The sequence below is a fragment of the Canis aureus genome, chromosome 6, assembly GCF_053574225.1.
Source record: "Canis aureus isolate CA01 chromosome 6, VMU_Caureus_v.1.0, whole genome shotgun sequence".
Classification (NCBI taxonomy): domain Eukaryota; kingdom Metazoa; phylum Chordata; class Mammalia; order Carnivora; family Canidae; genus Canis; species Canis aureus.
In genome coordinates, this window is record NC_135616.1 from 9181180 (window position 1) to 9203217 (window position 22038).

At 42.7% G+C, this 22038-nt stretch overlaps 1 protein-coding gene and 1 pseudogene across 38 annotated transcripts in view; one reads left to right on the plus strand and one right to left on the minus strand.

The window, feature by feature from the left end:
* The window catches only part of EPB41L3 (erythrocyte membrane protein band 4.1 like 3), a 268058-nt gene that overhangs the window by 216881 nt on the left and 29139 nt on the right, over nt 1–22038 (plus strand). For 11 of the 38 annotated variants that reach the window (XM_077900074.1, XM_077900059.1, XM_077900067.1 and 8 more), the window contains 10 exons: nt 1145–1219; nt 1597–1695; nt 2693–3427; nt 3939–4061; nt 4688–5080; nt 5865–5996; nt 6480–6578; nt 7010–7090; nt 7365–7481; nt 8664–9799. In XM_077900074.1, the coding sequence (XP_077756200.1) occupies nt 1145–1219; nt 1597–1695; nt 2693–3427; nt 3939–4061; nt 4688–5080; nt 5865–5996; nt 6480–6578; nt 7010–7090; nt 7365–7475 (1848 nt within the window). In that variant the 3' untranslated portion in view covers nt 7476–7481; nt 8664–9799. Of the gene's footprint in view, nt 1–1144; nt 1220–1596; nt 1696–2692; nt 3428–3938; nt 4062–4687; nt 5081–5864; nt 5997–6479; nt 6579–7009; nt 7091–7364; nt 7482–8663; nt 9800–22038 lie in introns of those variants that run through there. The other 27 variants (XM_077900084.1, XM_077900082.1, XM_077900081.1 and 24 more) reach the window with 14 other exon arrangements.
* On the minus strand, nt 17852–21082 carry LOC144315304 (glyceraldehyde-3-phosphate dehydrogenase pseudogene; annotated as a pseudogene).

A 22038-nucleotide genomic window follows, 5' to 3' on the forward strand; every position in this document is an offset into this window, starting at 1 on the left:
GGTTGTTGTTTTTTTACCCTTCAGAAATATCTTTCTTGTTCCTAACTGAAAAAGGGGGATAGGAGATTGATGTTATCAAAATTTGCCAGTAAGACCTTCAGGGGGAATATTCTAGATGTCCCCTTACAAACTCTTAAGATGTCCCCTTACAAACTCTTATAGGTAGACTATTAGAGGTCGTCCTGATTGATTTGTACACACATAGGAATAGTAAATAACTCTCAGTAAATTACATTGTTTACAATAGAACTTATTTTAAAAGCTCTGTTCTAGAAACTTTGAGCTTTATATTAGGATTTTTTAGATGAAATAACCCTTTCTGTCATTACTCTATGGCGCTATACTCTCGGCACAGGGGTCGGCTTAGTGGCTAGTATATGGCCCCTTGAATTATTCCTATTTAATACTAAAGGAAATAATAAAAAGATAAAAGGAAGAAGCTAGTTGCTAATGTGTCATATTTATTTACTTCAACGTTTCTTAATGGTACATGTTAAAGCATGATTTGAAGCACTTAATTTTTCACTAAGATATTTTGAAATTGACTTTTTAAAGTTATTTGCCATCTTAATAAAAGTTCAAATAAACCTATAAATTTTGAATATACCTTGTGAAATAATAAAGGAATCAATCAAGGTCCAACTGAGTTTACTCAAACCAGTAGCTGATGCGATGGCCCTTGTGCATCTCCTTGCCCGGGATTAAGTCAGCGCTTCAGCAGGGAATGCAATCAACTATTTGTCAAATGCAGGAGTGAGGATCTTTTTCTCCCTTAATTTTTTTTTTAATCTTAACAACTTCTTTTACTACTCACTTCTCCAGTTTTGCAGATGACTAGCCTAGACACTGTGCTAATGTCAGGGAGCTCTTTCTATTGCTCTTGCATGTTTTCTGTTGGTAGAAGTGGCAAAGGTGTGAGTCAAACACTGGAGCTTCAGGAAATAATCTGTTACTTTTGGGAAATGATTAAACGTTGAGAAAGTTTCAGACCATTTTTCAAATTCATAAACAATAATTTACTTCTTCAGAAAAAGATGAATGACTATTATATGTAAGACACAGTAAAAGAACTGTCTTCCTAACTTGCCTTTTCTGGAAACTGTCTGCTTCCTCCTCTCCAACCCAACCCCCTTTATTCAAACAGACCAATGAAGAAAGAGAAATTTCTGAAAAAGTTATATTTTTGCAGCAAGGAAGCTCTCCATTCCTTGAGTCTCAGGTAAAAAACAAACATAAAGGAATTTCCCAGAAGGGAATCGCTCTTCAGATTTCAGTGTCATGAAAATGTCTTTAGTTTTTATTTTCTTTTGTAATTTTATCTTGCTTCCAAATAAGGTAGGTATTTCATTTTTGCTTAGATTCTGGGGAAGGGAAGAGGGAGCTTTATTACTATTTTAGTTACCAGTTAGCCATCATTCCTTTATGGCTCTTGTTCCTTGGTGATTATATCTGTGTATAGTCATTGAACCATGATGATTATGCTTTCTAACAATATTATTGGACTCTTTACTCTCTGCTTTCCCTATGGAGTGGTACTAATTTAGATGACCTTGACTGATTGTGAAAGTTCTGAACTTTTATTGGTTTTCCCACTAGCCGAGTCTGATAAAGAAAATGCAGGAAGGAGATTCTGCGGCCTCTGTGGTTACCTCTCATCAAATCATTTTCCAGAAAACTGTCCCATCGACCTTAGAGGTTATTTTTCAATTCATTTCATTTAATCCAGCACCAGCGTGTAGACTGCTCTCTAATGTTTGTTCTTAAGGCACACGTTTCTAGATTCAAGTGCTTAGACCAAGATAAATATGAAAGTAGAAAAACACTGTAGTTTAAAATGTAAATCAAGGTGCTCATCTGCCCCTGGTTTTGATTTGTCTTCCCTCCGTGATCTGTTAGACTAGCCCGCTGCCTGGTCTCAGCCTTTTAACCTTCTCAAATAGAACTTCCTTAACTTTGATTTCTTCTGCTATATTGGAAGTAAGACTAAGGAAAGTGGCAAAAAAACTGCTCAGACAATGAACTTCACTTATAAATAAGATTGGAACACGATACAGACCACCATGACCTATTTCTAAGAGTCTCCAACAATGCCCCAGCCGTAGGAGGCACTTCCCTGCAGGGCCTGGAGTATAGGCACACTCACTGTTTATTGGATAGTAAGTGCTGTAGTGCATTTGATCATCCTATTTAAGGAAGTCTGATTTACAAACATGAAAAATGGTATTTATTCACAGAAACTTAATGGGATGGATGCTGGCAAGTTCTTTGTGAAAACAGCAGATAAGAAGTGAAGTGTGGTATTACAGTTACCCAGGAACCGTCTTTTTGTGTCAATACAAGCTACATGACTTGTACAACAACTTCAGTCACGTCATTTAATCTTGAAATCTAAAATGATCGGAGAGTTTAGCATAAGGTCAAATATATTCTTGCAAAACTTTACCACCAAGGTAGGGTCCTGTTTCAAGAAATCTGAAATGGCAACTCCACGTGCAGACTGTATGCCAAGTGGAATGTCAGAGTTTATAAATTACAGACAGGAAGAGATTTGCAAGCATAATTATTAGATATTAACACCAGCCCCGTGCAGTCACATCACAGTGTAGCTTTTGCCCTGGTTTTCTTAGATGATTCTTAATTTAGAAATGAGACCATCAGAATGTCTAATTTAGCTTTTGTATTTCAAATATAGGGCACAGAGGATTGGGTTATTGTAGACAAAGTACCCACTGAGGTAGTTGATGGTGATTCGAAAAAGATTGTGACTTACAAGGTCGTGACGGTGAGCAGTAGAACCGGTGACATCCCCGCCGATCTGTTAAGATCCGGTGCCATTGAAATGCAGAGCTTCGATGACTGGGCCCGGGAAATGCAGTTGAGAGGAGAAAGCAAACAGAAAATATACACTCTAGGAAAGTCCTACGACACCGTATCGGGAAAGATCGTTACCATGACTGGGAAAGCCAAGGAGGGGGAGAAGGGGGTGCCGCCCTGCAGTCCAGAAGCCTTCCAGAAAGCAGAGAGAGGCTTGGCGGAGCCCATGAAAGCCTTTCCACCCACGGCCGATTTCGAGGTCCTGGACGCCGCCCCTGATGAGAAGCCCAAAAGAGCACCCGAGGTCCACACCCCCAAACGGAAACTGTCCGAATCCCTGGCTCCCATCAGGGAAGCCGAGTCCCGGCGGCCCAGCCCTGAGGAAGAAGAAGATGTGCAGAAAGCCCCAGGGTCGGGCCGGGCCACGGGGCCCCTCGCGGGCCTGGACAGCACGCGTCTCGCCAGGATGGAGCCAGCGGAGGGCGAGGTCTTGAAAGTGGGGCTCTTTGGTCCCAGGAGGAAGAGCCTGTCCGAGTGGAGATACTCCCAGGAACCGGCTGTCACCGTGGCCACTGCTCATTACGTTACCGAGTCGGCCACGTCCCGAGTTGTGGTAACCAGTGCCTTTCGTTTGGGCCACCGTGTCAGAGTCCAGCATGACCTTTTTTTGAGGCAGTGCCCTTCCACCCTAAACTTTTCTGTTCCTCTCGCTATTTGGCTTTATGTTGAGAGCCGCCAACCCTAGCTTTTTCATTTTTCTCGTGGTTAGATGGATAGCGCAGTCCAGTGTAAGCATTAAAAACACTTTCCGTTTTGTTTCCAGCTCCCCGATCCCGAGATGTGGTAGTGCTGCCTGGGGCTTGCAATGAAGGGGAAATGACCTGCTTATGCCGGCACCACCCACATCCTAATAACTCTCTCTGCTTTACCAAACCAGAGCTCATGGTCACCTCAAGTTGCTATTTTATTTCCCATTCTTTTCTGTTTCCAAAATCTGTATGGTAGATTCCCTCCTGCCTCCTCCCGCCTTCCTCCCCTACAGTTTTGTCTAAGCAGCTGTGAATGTGACTATACCCGTCTGTTCCTGTCTCTGTGTTTGACTGTCCGTTTCTTTGTTCACTCAGACTAAACAGTCGTCTTCTGAAAAGCTCATGGATGGCTCTGAAATCTTCAGTTTGTTAGAATCTGCAAGGAAACCAACAGAATTCATAGGAGGGGTTACTTCTACTTCTCAAAGCTGGGTTCAGGTGGCCAATTGCTCCCTCTTTGGTGTTCCTGACTCTGCCTATTTGCCTTTCTTTATGCCTCTTTGGTGTGTGTGCACGTGTGTGTGCATGCATGTTTTGCATCCAAGTGGCTCTAAGGCCTTAAACACCTGAGAGGTATCTTCAGGTGTTTTCCTTCGTGCCTGCTTGGCATAGCTGTGATGTGCCTTTATTTGCATCACTAGAACATACTTCAGATATTCAAAAAGCAGTCATGTTGAAAAATCTGAATAGCATTTAATTTTTTAAGCATCTTATGTCATCCATTAGGTCTCAGAAAGCTGCCAGAATCAGTGGGAAAATGCTATAGTGCTTTCATTTTGTTTTGTTTTCGTTGCGTTTTATGCCGCATCCTGTTTCATCTGCAGATATCACGACATAGCAGCACAGGCTTGTGTGTGTGTGTGTGTGTGTGTGTGTGTTGGGGCAGAGGACGCGCCTCCGAGATTCTGGTGGGAGGAATGAAAGCGTTTGTAAGCGTTTCTGATTATAAGCACTTGACACTGGCTTTAGGTGTCCTGGTGAGTGGCTGCTTTTGTTTTTATTTTGGCTTTGTGACCTTTGGTGTATGGAAAGCCACAATGACACCCCAATCCTCTCCCATGCAGAAAACAGAAACCAAGACGGAGTCCAGCAAGACGGAGACAGAAACAAGCCATTTAGCACCGAGCCCCCAGCCACTTAGCACCGAGAAGGTTGTGCAGGAAACCGTGCTGGTGGAGGAAAGACATGTGATGAGTGTGCATGCGAGTGGGGATGCTTCTTACGTGGCTGGAGATGACATGGATGCTGCGACACAGGCAGCATCTGCTGATGCTTCTGGCTTGAAAGGGAAGGAGGGCTCTGCTCTGCCGGAGGGGGCTAAGGAGGAGAAGGGGCAGGTGGCCGATAAAGCTGTCCTCGAACAGGAAGAGACAGCTGCTGCTTCCCACGAGCCAGAGGAGGAGCAGAGCACAACAACCCACGTTCCTGAAACTCGGGAACAGAAACCTCATTTTGAGGTAACTAGTAGTTGACGTTACTTTCAGCACCAACGTAAAACTGACATATGACTCCCCAAAATCTCGTTAAGCGTAAAGTGTAAAGCTAAGTTTAATTTTCTACCTTTTCCAAGTGCAATTTGTTTCTCCTCTTATTCCCCCTCTTGCACGGCGACAGGGCCTCCATGCTGGTTTCCATCTTTGGGTTCACATGCAAACGTATTTAATGATTATTAATTATGTGTGGTTCCAGGAAATGGTTTCTACCTTCACTGTAATTATTGGCAGTAAACCTGGGGAATGCGTGGCCAGCCAAGATAGTAGAAAATTTGATAAATTTATTTTTGATCAGGATACTTACCCAGAAGGCCCAAAAACCATGCTCGCCCCGGTACCAAATGCCAGAACTTCGTTCTTTATCTCTTTTACTGAGATTCCTAAAGTATATGGAGTGAGGGGTGGCTGATGTCTTAAAATCTGTTCCTTCTTTCTAAGAAGTTATTAAATAAAAGGCGAATTGATGATTTTTGATCTATTAGTTTAGGCAAGACAGGAAAGGCAACATAAAAATAGTTTTTTAAACATTTCCTTCAAAATGCTTTCCTTTACCTGGAACATCCCATGTGAAAAACTCTCTGGAATTCTGAAAGACATTCCTCAACTAACCCTCCCCACGTTACACCTAACCATTTACTACATACTAACCTGTACTCATACATACCCACCGAGAGGGGAGGAAAAAGCCAAAATCATGTCTTTGTGCAAACTACTAAATAGCCACTCTACCTGCTTCCCATTGGTACAGTCATCAACTGTGAAGACAGAGAGCCACAGTTTTGGCAGTGTTTCACCAGGAGGAGTAAAGCTAGAAATCTCTACCAAGGAAGTGCCGGTAGTTCACACAGAAACAAAAACGATAACGTATGAATCGTCACAGGTAAGACTGTGCATGAAGGTCAAAGCCCTGGCACTTTGCTTTGCCCCTCTCTGTGGCTCACTGCATTAAAGTTGGACCCCATGACATTTAATTCGTGAGACTCAGAGGACACAGCAGCCAAACTGTGTCTGTCAAGAGTGATAATGGTAATAATTATAACTTTATTACTGCTGACGAAGCATCAGGTGACTTACACTGGTCTTCGTATATCTCGAGGTAGAACGAGGCTCAGGGACCTATTTCCCCAGCCATAGATGAGGAAGCCTACCAGCTCGAGCAGACACTACTCCCATTTCGCAAGGCCCAGTTTTTAAAGATGATTAACCCTGGCTGTGTTTGGGCGAGCCTGTCCCCAAGGCCATGGCTCCCATGTGCTGATTGGACAACGTGGCTATGGGGGGAGATAACTGAATCATTGTGATGTCCTGACCACTCAGATGCCCTGAGGGATCTGAGTGCAGTGTCTGTTCCCTGCTTTCGTAGGTTGACGCTGGTGCAGATTTGGAACCAGGCGTGCTAATGAGCGCGCAGACGATCACGTCTGAAACCACCAGTACCACGACCACCACCCACATCACCAAAGTAAGTGGACTGGGAAGAGACCGTCCCAGTTGGGCTGCACAGACGAAGAGTTTGGTGAATATCAGGACACCCAGATAGGCGCCTTGGAGCTTTCAGGCCCACTCTGCTTACGGGGCGTGTGCTCCTACACGCTCCTTTCTGTTTAGGAGTATGCACCCTGATACCCTTTGCTTGCCTAACACGGAACTCCAGTCCTCAGCATGTGGTAGGTGTTCCAGAAACACGGGCCAGCCACGCCCAAAGGACTCCACTGTAGCTTCGCTTCTGGAATTAATGATTTTGAGTAATTGCCAAAGAAGTGTTTCAACGAATTCATTTCTTAACGAATGCTGTCAGTTAAAGCTCTGCTAGCGTTTTCTGCCATTTCCCCCACTGAATGATGATTGTTCCTCCAAGCGGGTCAGTTTGTAACACTTGTCTGTCCCTTGCAGACTGTGAAAGGAGGCATCTCCGAGACGAGAATTGAGAAGCGGATAGTCATCACAGGAGATGCGGACATCGACCATGACCAGGTAGTGTGCATGAGGCCGTAAATACCCTGGCAGAAGAACAGACATACACTGGTCAGCCCTACTCTTCCCAGTGTTGTTCTTCTAGTCCATCATGCGGTCTGAACAGTTTTCTGAATTGAATTTTCAATATGCAATGTACAATTCCTTTTGCGGTCCTTGTACCTCATTTGTAAATTACATATATAAATCTAGCTCATAAGTCTCCACCTTGCTACTGATCATGCATGTTCCACCTCCTTTTTGTCTTTGCCCTTCTGTGATTTCCTGGGGATAGGCGCTGGCTCAGGCAATTAAAGAGGCCAAAGAGCAGCACCCTGACATGTCAGTGACCAAAGTAGTGGTCCATAAAGAGACAGAGATCACACCGGAAGATGGAGAGGATTGACCCCAGGTAAGAGGCGACGCTGATTCTCTAGGCTTGGCCTTGGCTGGCATGTAGCATGGGGCACTTCCCTCTGTCCTGCCTGCCACCTCCTCTTCCTTCTTCTCTCACTGGCATCAGCAGGGCTGCTCATCAAGGGGCAGAAAATTGCTTTGTGGGTGCTGGTTTGTTTCAGATCTGGGGGTTCCATACTGTGGATTTTGGCATATTCACCAGTTAAAGGCTCAAGAAAGAAGCAGTCTTTGCTTGCATGGTCTCGCTGATGTTTCCTTTTCACTCATGCCCTGTACCCTTCATTATCCAAATTCAGAGGGTCAGATTTGATTTCACTTGCCCTGTGTCCTAATCAGAACTAAGGCCATTTTATCCTAAAAGGCACAATCCATGTATGCCCAATACTGGGGAAATAAAGTGTGCCCCTTTGTCCTTTTGACGACAGCATTATCCCATTCATTCTAAGCTTCCTTTGCGACTGTATTTGGTTATGCTTCTGATTATGCTCTCATTTTGCTTTGTTTCTAAACCTGGACACTCACTTTCATTTTGGTTGTCTTATATTTTCTGTATTCTTTGGGATGATTTTTTTTTCCTCTTTGTATAGCGTCTTGTCTCAGGAGGAGGCAAAAATGCAGTCTTGTATTCCAGCTTTTCTCTGGAAAGTGTGTGCATGCCTTTTCAAGGGCTGTTTGGCTGGCATCATGAGCATCTTCTGTAGTGCGCACAGACTTGTTTTGCACACTCACCTGCCGTGCAAGAACTCACAGCCACCCAGCATCCCCAGAGGGCTTTGAATGCTGAATGCAACAGTTGAGCTACTTGCACATGTGATTATGTGATTAAAGTCTCATAAAAGCTTTACACATATAAATGAAATAAGGAAGTTCTCTAACATTGATTTAGGGAATATAGATTGAATAGTGGACTCTCTAAAAAAATACAAAAGTCACTCATTATGCTCAATAATATAATTTGGAAGATAGAAAGCAATAAAAGGTTTCTTCGGTGAGCTTCAGCTGCTTGGGTAATGTAGTTACGTAAGAATGCATATCAGTGACTTATGCTGGTATTTTACAGTATCTTGTCAAAAAGTTCATTTGATAACCTGCAAGATACTTTTTTTGTGTGGCCTTAATCTGAGGAAAACTCTCAGGTGTTTTCCACTGAGTAACCAATCAAATCTCTTTTCTACAGGAATAATTTAGCCTGCACATGAATCCAGTCATGCAAACCATTAGGAAAACCAGAGCCTATATGGAGTTCCCTCTTCTAACCCAACTGACTTGTATCTATCTGCCCATGGAAAATTTCAATCCAGAAGAACTGACCTTGACCATTAATAAAGACACTGGCAGAAAGATCTTCCCATAATAAAACAATCCGAATCAGCATCACGAAACTGATATTGCATGAAGCAACGATAAAATTACAAAAGAGTAGCATTTTTAATTTCCACCAAGTGTCTAAGTTTTCAGCTATATCTGCACGTTCATAACCAACAATATAAACCGTGATCTCATGTAACACATAAACAATTCATGCCTTTCATAGTTTATTATTAAAGTCTAAACAAAACCACAATTTCTTAGGTGACAGATCTTTTGTTTACAGACAAATGAAGATTACCCTAAAATGCTAGAAGCTGTCTAGGTCCGATGTGTCAGGTTTATCCCAGATTAGATGTGCCAATAACCCAAGTTTATTCAGTAAACAACTTGAATCTTGTACTTGTTTCACCTGGTTTTATTACTCTCACTCGTAAACAGCAACGACTCTCGATTTCTCTGGAAATATTTAATGCTTACAATCCTGCTTTGTGTATCTAATTTAATTCGTTATAAGGTAGTACTGATTTTAGCATATTAATGTGATTTCTTCCTTGTTCGCTTTGGTCCGCGTCCAACCTGGAAAGCTTCCAAGAGTTCCCTAACAAGTCCTAAATATGTAAATTGTCATTATTTGGGGGAAGAAACCTGTTTTTGTTAGCTTACAATATTATGAAATTTCACTCCAGAAAAATCTGTTGGGCTTCTGTTGCTTTGTTTTCTTTCTTCTTTTCTTTTTCCTTGTGTTTTTAAGTTGATTTTTCTTCTTTTACTTGAAAAAAAAAGTGTTTTATTTTGAATCTGGTCCATATTTACAATCTAGTTAAGAGCCAAGCCTTAAATTGTACAGAATTTCCACTGTAATTAAACTATTTAGTGTTTAGTTATAAATAGCCTTCAAAAAGATATATTCTCCATTACACTGTCAACTGCATCACACAGCCCATGGTGAATGTATGTTTCTGCATAGCGAAATAAAAATGGTAAATGCATTTAAAACTCTAATTCTCTATGTGTAATAATTTCAGTATTGTATGTGTTTAGCCAAGAGGTAGCATTTTCAGGACATCAAAGACCTTATTATCTGCACTGGATAGAGCTTGTCTTTTTACAGGACAAAAATGTGTCTATGGTGACAGAGTGTATGGACCCTTCAAGGTATCAGAGATGGGAAACAATACATACACATAAATGTTTGGTTCCCTAGGAAGACCTTAAAAATTACGACTAGTTACCACAGAATCTCACTTTCAAAGTTAGGATTTTTTATTAAGAAAAGAAGTTCTATAAACCCAGTGTTTCTGGGTGCTTTTAATCTTCCAGAGAGACACCTCTCTCTCACACATCAGCTCCGTAGCTGAACAGATTAGCCTGTGCATTCTACAAGGACCCATGCAGTGTGTTCCCACAGCTCATCGACATCAAACTCCTTCAGGCCAATCTGACACCTAAATGCACTTGTTGGCATTCACCATGTCACACTTTACCTAACTTGTGATTTTTTTTAACTCTTAATTTTAAAAACAAATTTTTTTCCAGAGACTTATTAGATTTCACCATACATCTTGGTCTCAGTAGGGGGAACAAATTCTTATCATTTATCTGTGAAGAAGTTATCTGCTGTTCTATCAGTACTATATATTCATTTTAGGTACTGAAGAATCATTTTGTGTTTGAAGCCAATCAAAAAAAAAAAATGTGTTGAGACCATGAACAAAAATAAACTCAAAATGGATTAAAGACCTAAATGTGGGAAACCATAAAAACCCAAAAGAGAGCACAGGCAGTAATCTCTCTGACATCGGCTGTAGCAACATTTTTCTAGATATGTCTCCTAAGGCAAGAGAAACAAAAAAGCAAAAATAACTATTGGGACTACGTCAAAATAAAAAGCTGCATAGGGAAAGAAACCATCAATAAAACCAAAACACAACCTACTCATGGGGAGAAGATATTTTAAATGACATAACTGAAAAAGGCCTAGTATTTGAAATATGTAAAGAAATGATACAAATCAACACCCAAAAAACCCCCAAAAGTCCAATTTAAAAATGGGCAGAAGATACAAACAGACACTTCTCTAAAGACTTACAGATGAGGGGATCCCTGGGTGGCTCAGCAGTTTAGCACCTGCCTTCAGCCCGGGATGCGATCCTGGAGTCCCGGGATCGAGTCCCGCATCGGGCTCCCTGCATGGAGCCTGCTTCTCCCTCTGCCTGTGTCTCTGCCTCTCTCTCTCTCTCTCTCTTTCTATCATAAATAAATAAATAAATAAATAAATAAATAAATAAATAAATAAATAAATAAGAAAAACAGATGGCCAACAGACACATGAAAAGATGTTCAACATCACTCATCATTAGGGAAATGCAAATCAAAACTACAATGAGATATTACCGCACACCTGTCAGAATGGCTGAAACAACACAAGAAACAACAGGTATTGGCAAGAATATGGAGAAAAAGGAGCCCTCATGCACTTGGTGGGAATGCAAACTGGGGCAGCCACTGTGGAAAACAGTGTGGAGTGTCCTCAAAAAAATTAAAATTAGAACTACCCTATGACTCAGTAATCACATTACTGGATATTTACCCAAAAATACAAAAACACTAATTTGAAAGTATATATGCACCTCTATGATTATTGCAGGATTACTTGTAATAGCCAAATTATGGAATCAGCCCAAGTATCCATTGATAGATGAATGGATAAATATGTGGTATGTGTGCATATGTATATATTGAATATATTGGAATTATATGTAATGGAATATAACATATAATAAAACAATACTCAGCCATAAAAAAAAGAATGAATTCTTGCCATTTGCAGCAACATAGATGGAGTTAGAGAGTAGAATGCTAAGTGAAATAAATCAGAGAAAAATACCGTATGATTCCAAACATCATGCATGTTTGGAATTTAAGAAATTAACAAAAAAAGAAACCAAAAAAAAACAGACTCTTAACTATTGAGAACAAACTAAAATGGTGGTTACCAGAAGGGAGATGGGTGAGGGGAAGGGTGAAATAGGTGAAGTGGATTAAGAGTTCACGTAACATGATGAGCACTGAGTAATGTATAGAATTGTGGAATCACTATATTGTACAGCTGAAACTAACACTCTATGTTAACTATACTGGAATTAAATATTTTTAATTTCAGAATTTTTTAAAATGGAGAAAAATTAACACTTTTTTGATATGAAAATGGTCAGGAGTCTCCCAAGGGTGACTGTACCCAATCTGTTTAGTTTATATCCATCAAGTTGTACCCATGTGCACTTTTTTTTTATTGAAGTATAAATGACATATAACATGTTGGTTTCAGGTATACAGCCTAATGATTCAGTGTTTATATATATTGTGAAATGTAAGTAGTTAACATCCATCACTGTACATAGTGACAGAATTTTTTTCTTGTGATGTGAACTTTTAAGATTTTACTGTTGTAGCAACTGTCAAATATGCAATATTGTGTTAACTATAGTCACTATGCTGTCCATATTCAGTTTTTTTCATATTCACAGTTTTAATCTAAACCTAGTGTCTTCATGTTTCTCTCTCCCCAGCATTAAGTGCTTATTCATTTGTATAAAATTATATATTATCAGAGAAGTTATACATTTTCAGCTTTCTTTTCCTTCTGTTATACTCATAATTTTTCCAGCCTGCACCTGCTGTTACGTGGGGGTTCCAAAACCACTCCCACATACTTGGGTATTTATGACAGCAGTGCTGCACATCTAGTACCAAAATCAGTAATTTCTTTTACTGCTGCATAACAAATTACCACACAATTAGAAGCTTAAAACAACATGCATTTATTATATCTCAGTTTCTGTGGGTCAAGAGTCTGGGCATGGTCTTACTGGTTTCTCCAAAAGGCTGCAAAGTGTCAGCCAGGGCTGGGGTCTCATCTGCTAGCTTGACTGGGGAAGGATCCACCTCCAACTCTCTATAGTTGTTTGCAGAATTCATTTTCTTGTGATTGTGGGAGCCTTGGAAGCTTGCTTTTTCAAAACCAGAAATGAAGGAAGAGACCCTAGAGTATGTCTGCTAGAAAGTCTTCTATAAGGTAACATAATGAAAGAGGTGACTTCCCATTACTTTGCCATATTCTGTTGATTAGAAGCAAGTCATGGGGTTCTGTTGACAGCACCAACAAATTTAAATTTTAGATTGGGAAATTATTAATCATTAACATTCCCTAACTCAGCAATTTTAAAGCTAGATTCTACAAATGTATAAAATTGGCTTATGCTCACACTAAGCTCTCAGGTAATCTCAGGACATTTTTTAGCCTTTACTACTAATACAGAAAAATGTAGCATTGCATTAAGTGTGAAAAAGATCCTGGAGATTACATTTTCAGAGACTGAAGAATTCCACTTAGTTCTTTGAAAAAGAAAAGAAACACTTTCTTTGAAAAGAAACACATGCCTCTCAATTTGTTCTGAGATTGAGATTGTAAGAAAACAAGAATCCATGGTTCACTCAAATGAACAGAAAAAACAGCTTGCAAACCTAAAGGCAATATGGTGCAGCCATTGGTAACCAGCATTTTCATGTTGATCACCCAAGGATCTGAAGAAACATTATTGATGGAGTTACCAAGCTTAGAACAATCTGTAGGATACTGTCTCTGGAGTCAAAGAGTGAATTTCTAGGTCCAGAGAATAGCCTTCCTTTAGGTAGAATGCTCCCTGCTTTCCAATGGAGCTCAGCCTGGGTGGTGAGTCTCATCAGCTTGTGTGAACACCTTGCTCCTTCCTTAGTGTTGACATTGATGGATTGACCTGCATTGCTGACATGTCCACCACCCCAGCAAGAAAGCTGAGGGCAATGCCAACAATGTGGGGATTTCATGCAGTTTCACTCCCCCAGAAGATTTTTCCAACCCCTTCTTAATATACTTTTTCAGATTTTACAGAGCCCCCATGTCCCTTCTGCTTGGGCACAGTGAGTTAGATCATACCTTGTAAGATAACTCAGCACCCCCCCCCCTTTATTTATTTTACAATTGCAATAACCCATTTCAATTTTGCTTCTTTCTAGCACATCTACTAGGCTATTAATATCAACCCTAGCAATTTTTAGGAAATTAACATAGACTCTGGAACACGGATCCAAAATTACTCCTGCATTGTAAATGAGGGTTATATGTACCTTCCATTAAATGCTTTTCTATCTTTTGCACTACAGTGAATTAACCAGTGGTTAGAAGTGTCTGTCTGGGATTGCTATAGAGGTGGTCTCATGTTTTAATGAGCATTTACTCATTAAGTGAAGTTGGATTGCTCATTTTTAAAAACTACATTTTGTGGCAGGCCATTGGTACATGTACAGTTGTATTCTCAAAAATGGCATTTCATTTTGACAAATAGTTTCTTATCAGAGCTGATGAACTCTGAAGAAGGGTTAAGGAAAGGAGCTAATGCTCCCTGACGAGTGTGGTTACTAACAGACACACAAGCACACACAATAGTCTGTCATGTTACCTTGAGATAAATGTAATCTTTTACGAGATTGGCCAGGTTCTTGTATTGCAAGCTTAAGGAAGAACTTATCAGTCAAGATAGTATAGAGCACCCGATGCTACCAGGGGGAGCTAGAATATTTTTGGCTGAATTTCAGGCTTATTCCCCTTGAATACTACTGAAGTCAAAATGGTCACTGAAAATAAGCAATGACAAAGAAGTTCACATTTACACAGTATAATTTTCCAACGATCAGTTGGCCAAGGCATCATTTTAATTCTAGGCTTGGTGAGGATGCAAAGCAAAAGCCACTTCTGGTGGGAGTGTACGTTGGTAATTGTCTGGAGTAGGATCAATAAAACCTATTCCTAAATTTTTTACAAAGCTTTTGACCCAGCAAATCCACTTTTGGGGATTTTTCCTAAATAAGACAGTTGTACAGGAACTGATGTGCAGGGATGTTAAACTCAGTGTTGCTCATTAAAAAAATGAAAATGTTTAAATAGTAAATACTAGCAGTGGGAAATTTGTGAGTAAATAATGGAAATGACATAAGATGAAGTACCGTGTGACCAGATGAAATTGTAAAATATGAACCTCAGAGAGGAGATAATCCTAATATGTTAAGTGTAAAAGTGGATAAAACAGTGTATAGATTATAGTGTTAAGTAAGTAAGAATATTTACACCCAGAAAATGCATACCAAAATGGTAGCAGTGACTTTCTGTCTCTGAAGGCAGAGCATAGAGTGATTTTTCTTTTTTCCTTGTGCTGTTCTTTTTCCAGTCTCATGGAGTATCTGTCACCATTATTACATATTTTTAAAACAGTTTGTGAAACAATATCAATCATTTTATTTAGAGCCTGAGAATAATGGGGAGTGAAAGATACGTAAATGAGAAGAAATTTGGAAAAGTGACTTTTCACTGGAACTTCAAAGCCATTATTACAATCACCAAATGTTACAAATGCCTTTGTTAAATACTGACTTCTTTAAGTCACATTGTAATTAGAATGGTGACAGATGAGTTTCTATTACAGATAATGAGGTTATTTATAGTAACATTTGATGCTGGATCTTTCCAAATGAATAAACTTTGCCTTGGATGCGCATTAGCAGCATAGGCAGCATATTTGCTTTTTAAGGGCAGTAGTTTAGTAATTTTCAGTGCCTCCAAGTATAATTGAAAGATAATGCTTCCCTCTGCATAAAGCTGGCTGTCACTAGCCCCATCTTTAAGCATGGCCAAAAAAAATTAAAAATCAATAAAAAAAGACCCTGGCCTCAGCAATCCCATGCCTTGCTCACTTTTGTCACCGTAGGTGACTTAGACACTGTGAGCCTCAGTTTAATCTTGGTTATAAAGGGGACAATAGCCAGCAATGAAGGTTGTAGGTGAAAACTCTGTAGTTCCACGAGAAGGTATATGACCAAATAGGAATGTATAAGAAAGTTCTTTGTAAAATATGAAATGAACTCCATTTGAAGTGACTTATTTTTCCCCTGTCTTTTCTCCCCTCAACGCTGTGTACCACTTATTCTGTACATGAGAATCCAAACTGGTTTACCTCAGAAATAGCTAATTGCCTCTGTTTGAGGGGGAAAAAAAAAAAGTCCCTCAGCTTGGGGAAAGGGCCTGCAAAATCCTTTTGTTGTTATGATTCAAGTGATGTGAGTGACCACAGCTAGGATCCTTTCCTGTATCAGAGCCAATTTTCACTGAGAATTGAAGGGGGCACAAACCGAACACCTATATACAACTACCTCATGTAGGTGGTTTATGCTTTTCTACGGGGAGGATTTAGCTAATACTGTCAATGAAACCGTGAATATGAAGCAGCTAGCACAACGCCTAGCAATATTAAGCATGTAGTAAGTGTGCATTGAGTCTAAAACCTAAACGTGCAAGTTCCTATGAATATTACACTGCTTGTTGGATAAAGTATGCATCTCTATAGGCATGCGTGTATTTGTGGATTAGCTGTATTAATTTTCTATCTCCTGGGTTTTAGATCTACTGGATAGTTTTTGTCTGAACACAGAGTAAGAGGTCATAGCATTCCACAATTCAAATGAACATTTGTGTCTTGACTAGGTTCGTGTCATACCTCTCCTGGGGATGCTTCTTGAGGAGTAAGAAAGAATTCATAGGCAACAGAGACTCTGCATCATCCAGAGCCATGGGTCTTAAGTCTAGTAGCACATTATACTCCCTTGGGATTTTTTTTTTTTTTTAATGATACTGAAGTCTGAGCCTCTGAAGATTCTGAGCTAATTGGTCTGGAGGCAGGGCCTCATCATTACTTTTTTTTAAAACTCATCACTATAAAATAATAATAATAAATAAATAAAATAAAACTCATCACTAACCTAATATACAGCCAGTGTGGAGACTCACTGCCCTCAGGAAGCAGCTCTCAAACCTAAACATGCATCAGAATACATGGAGGACGCATCGAAACCCTGGGCCCCACTGCCAGTGTTTCTGATTCCATAGGTCTGGAGCAGGTTCTGAGAATTAGCATTACTAGCAAGTTCTCAGGTGCTGCTGATGCCACTGGTCTGGAGTACACACTTTGAGAACTACTGGTCTGGAGGAAAGAGCAATGACTTAGGACCACGAATTGCTGGGCAGCAAGTCTCTTAACCTACTGTGATTCATTGTTGATAAAAGGAAATTAACTCCATACAAATTATCATGGAGATTTATGGAGACCACATTCTGAAAGTCACCCATGGGATGCTTCTAGTGCTCAAGAAGCGCAGGGCAATATAGTTCTCTCCCTCATTTTGGGAGGCTGAGAGAAAGTGGAGGGATTCCTGGGAACACTGAGAGACCAAGGACAGCAATATGACAAAAGCAACAACTGGCAGTGCCACTAGTTAGGATGGAAATAACGGCACTGGGAAAAGGAGTTGTATCTTAAAGGCATGGGAGGAATGGACTTGTAAACATCGATCAGAATAACCCAAGTGACAGTCGAAAGTTTCCAAGGATGCACCAATAATAATGAATACTGTAGTGAGGCTCCCAAAAGTGCTTCAGCGTTTGTTTGTTGCCATCACCCAAGACAGGCCTTACATGCCTGCTCTTCCAAAAGCCTTGAAATGAGCAGGGCTAGAGAAGAACCAATCACAACCATGCAAAGCCATTCATAAAGATGCATGCAGGCAGACCAACCAATATGCAACAGCATGTGAGGGGAGATGAGTGGTGTGGGGAAATGAGGAACCCAGAAGAGAGAGTCCCCTGGGTGGGATATAGGAGGCGAGGCCGGAATCAATTCCTACAGGAGGTGTAGTGTCCACCAGACACCGGACAAAGGAGGTGGTGGGGGGGGGGGAGGAGCAGGATTCTCAGAAAACAGAAGCCTCTCCCCCAGGAAGGCATGCCTTGACTCCAAACAGCCGCCACCTGCCAGCTCCCTCCCCTGCTCTGATAACTGCAGGAGCATGAACCTCACTGACAATTTAGGGAGACAAGCAGAAGTATAAGGGAAAGATCCCGGGAGAAGCAGGCCAGCGGATGACTGAGGGTCACCACGCCACCTGCAGCCTCGATCGCAGTCTCTGCTACTAGAGGAACTGGGTCTGAAGTCGGATGACAGGACCAGACAGGACCACAGTGGGGAGGGCGGGGCGAGGGAAGGGCTGTGAGGACCTGGAGCAGGTGCTGCAGGTGCCGGGAGCCTCCCCTCCCCAGATGGTGAAGGGAAGACAAGACGGAGAGCAAATGTCAGCTTTGCTGATGGTCTCCTGCAAGCGGTTTGGCAATGGGTTGGGTTTCTCATCAAGGTGCTCTTCCTGTTGTGTAATTCCAGATTTGTATCATCTAGGTGACATGTGAGGAAAGTTCAAAAGCGGAAGAGCAGATCCTTCAAGTGTGAGGAGAATAATCTGAGTTGTTGGAAAAGGCAGAAGGAGGAATTCAGTGGAATTTTTTGGTTTTTTGGATTAAACCTCTCAATTATCAGAAATTGCTGGGAAGTAGTCAGATTAGTAGAGTTCATACGTGACCTAACCATGTGTAAAGACTGATGCTGGTGATAATATGAACAGCTCCTACTTTGATGATTCAAAACACCCTTTCCAGATTTTCCCACGTCTCAGAGTCTTCGTATAAGGTTTCTTGTCCCCGTACAGGAGTTGAAGGAAATGGACACGACCTCAGAGTCTGAAAGTTGCTTTTGGGAAGAAATTCCTTGTAACAGCCTGTCTGGTATGTGACTTTCTCATAAAAATGTAATGCAAAACTCCCTTCAGGTGCAATCTGAATTTTTAAAAGCTTGGATTTAAGGTGAAGAGGAGTTTCCTGTGAATGGAAATGGGGATGATCCACCAGAAGCATGCAGCACGACACCACCTCTCGCATTTAACGTTTGGAGAGCACCGGATTATCGGGGGCACTTGTGCAAAGCTGGCCAGCTTTGGGTGTTTTCAGTATTGATTGGGGTGTTCTGAGATTCTAAAATAGAAGGAACTCTCTTTAAGATTGAAGACATCCTTGCACAGTCTGGCTTCCTTCCGTAGAAATCATTTCTCATGTTTCTTCTAGTCATTTCTGAGAAAGGACAAGTTGCCTACAGGTCCGTGTCACCAGACAGGAGTCGCTGGAGGAAAGGGGCACACCGGGATCCCAGGGCCACCAGGAACAGGGGGGACCAGCCTGGACTTCCTGGCGGGCTGGTGGGGCCAGAGTTAAGGGACAGTCACAGGTCAGATCACGTGAAGCTGCAGGTCAGAACAGCAGCGGAGGTTGGCGACAGACAGGTCAGAAGACAGGATTGGCAGAGGAGTCGGGCCTGACCGGCAGAGGCCGGGAACTCCGCACGCACTTGCTCCTCCAGGTGGAAATGGCCTTTAAAACTAATATTAGTGGTTGCTCGTCATTCCCCCTTCCTCGTACGTGGGAGCTGGCAGGGAGCGAAGAGGAAGGGGACGCAGAAGCCTAGAGTGCTGGCCAGTTGAGTACCTATTAATTAAGGCTTGATGATAAATAGATGTTATTTATCTAATGACGAATCCCGAGCTGTCATTCTGCTGCATGGGTCCATGCTATGCCCACAGTGACGCCTACGGAGTTTATGACGGGGACTGTGCGTTAAAAAGAATGAACCCGGGGATCCCTGGGTGGCTCAGCAGTTTAGCACCTGCCTTTGGCCCGGGGTGTGATCCTGGAGTCCCACGATCAGGTCCCACGTCGGACTCCCAGCATGGAGTCTGCTTCTCCTTCCACCTCTGTCTCTGCCCCCCTCTCTCTCTCTATGTCCGTCATGAATGAATAAATAAAATATTAAAAAAAAGAATGAACACCTGACTCCAGCTCTTCTAGATACGATAAAAGAAAAATGCTACCACCATATGTAAGGCCACTCACGAGTCACAGCCCTTATTGCCCTCCTCCTATGCACACACAGCTGCACACACCTGCATGCACACCCTTTAGATTTGGGGGGGGTGGTTATAGTATACTTTATTGATGGTACTTGACAAGGTAGGGCTCCCCAAGCCCCTGCCCTTCCCAGGGGTCTGGGATGTAAATTGGAGGTCAGGAGATTCTCAGTGTGTTGGGATTAAGTTGGGGCAGGGACTTGCCAGCAGCTGAGGGCCTCTCTCTTCCTCTTGTTCTTTTTTTTTTTTTTTTTTTTTTTTTTTTTAGATATTTTAAATTTTATTCATGAAAGACAGAGAGAGAGAGAGAGAGAGGCAGAGACACAGCAGAGGGAGAAGGAGGCTCCATGCAGGGAGCCCGACGTGGGACTTGATCCCGGGTCTCCAGGATCACACTCTGGGCTGAAGGTGGCACTAAACCACTGAGCCACCCGGGCTGCACTCTTCCTCTTGCTCTCACTGGGGCTGGTGGTCCAGGAAGCCATGTGGACCATGAGGTCCACCACCCGGTTGCTGTAGCCGAATTCATTGTCATACCAGGAAATGAGCTGGACGAAGTGGTCACTGAGGGCAATGCCAGCCCCGGCATCGAAGGTGGAAGAGTGGGTGTCACTGTTGAAGTCACAGGAGACAACCTGGTCCTCAGTGTAGCCCAGGATACCCTTGAGGGGACCCTCCGATGCCTGCTTCACCACCTTCTGGATGTTGTCATATTTGGCAGCTTTCTCCAGGTAGCAGGTCAGACCCACAACTGACACGTTGGGGGTGGGGACACGGAAGGCCATGCCAGTGAGCTTCCCGTTCAACTCAGGGATGACCTTGCCCACAGCCCCGGCGGCGCCAGTGGAAGCAGGGCTGATGTTCTGGGCAGCCCCTCAGCCCTCACACCACAGCTTCCCAGAGGGGCCGTCCACGGTCTTCTGGGTGGCAGTGATGGCATGGACAGTGGTCATGAGGCCTTCCACGATGCCGAAGTGGTCATGGATGACTTTGGCTAGAGGAGCCAAGCAGGGTGGTGCAGGAGGCATTGCTGACAATCTTGGGGGAGTTCTCATACTTCTCGTGGTTCATGCCCATCACAAACATGGGGGCATCGGCAGAAGGAGCAGAGATGATGACCCTCTTGGCCCCGCCCTTCAAGTGAGCTCCAGCCATCTCCATGGTGGTGAAGACCCCAGTGGACTCCACAACATACTGAGCACCACCATCACCCCATTTGATGTTGGCGGGATCTCGCTCCTGGAAGATGGCGATGGACTTCCCGTTGATGACAAGTCTCCCGTTCCCAGCCTTGACCTTGCCGTGGGATTTGCTGTGGGTAGAATCACACTGGAACATGTACACCATGTAGCTGAGGTCAATGAAGGGGTCATTGATGGCAACAATATCCATTTTGCCCGAGTGCACATCTGTCCTTGTGAGAGCGCTGCAGCTGTAGAGCTGCTCACCGGCGTGGGGACACGGCGCAAGGTGTTACCAGGCCTGTCGAATCTGTAAAGTGCTGGCGAACCGTGTCCAAGTGAGACTGTCTGACCAGCTCTGATGGACAGAAACGGCAGTTTCACGTGTGCTGTGAGACCCAGTGGAATGTAAAATGGTTCAAATGGTACCTGACCTACTGGAAGCAGTTACTCCGCTCTGGTTATGACGCTCAGACTTTTGAAAGATGTGTTTGCCCAAGGAAAGCAAGCCTATGCGGCCCTCTTCTCCCCAGTCCCAAGTAGACCCTGCTCATTTACTGTGGGACTCCTTTTCACCGAGCCCAGGGGCTAATGGAAACCCTTTGAAGGTAAGAGGCCCTGCCTCCCAACCCCGTGGCCCTCCTTTTCTGATGTCCCCCCATCGCCCCCTCACCCCCACAAGGGATTTCCACTCCCACCAGCCAGCTGATCTGGCCCCAGGGGCTCTCCACTTCCATTACTGTGCCCCTGGCATCTCTCAACAGAATTTTTTTCACAGAAATGTTCTTCTGCAGGACAACTGGGTCTCCATGACCTTAATACTTGATTCCACAGCAATCATTTTAAAGGTTCCGTGGGCTCACTTAGCTTCTCAAGAACTTCTGTGTCATTTTGTTTTTCTGGAACGTTGATGTTCTGGATTTCAGACGTTTTACAAATAAAAGTAACTAGGTTTGGGTGGGCGAGGGGAGGTGGTGATAAACTACCCGATTGGCTGAATAGTCCCAAATAAGACTAAAGCAGAGCTTAGGTTGTCTCTGGGTGTGTCTGGGGGTAATTTGCCACAGAGAATACTCCGAATAAACTAAACCATACACAAGTGCCTGTTTGCACCCACTGGCTCCATTCTAATGGCAGCCTTGTCTTTTTTTTTTTTTTCCTAAATACTTTTTATTATGAACATTTCTAAAC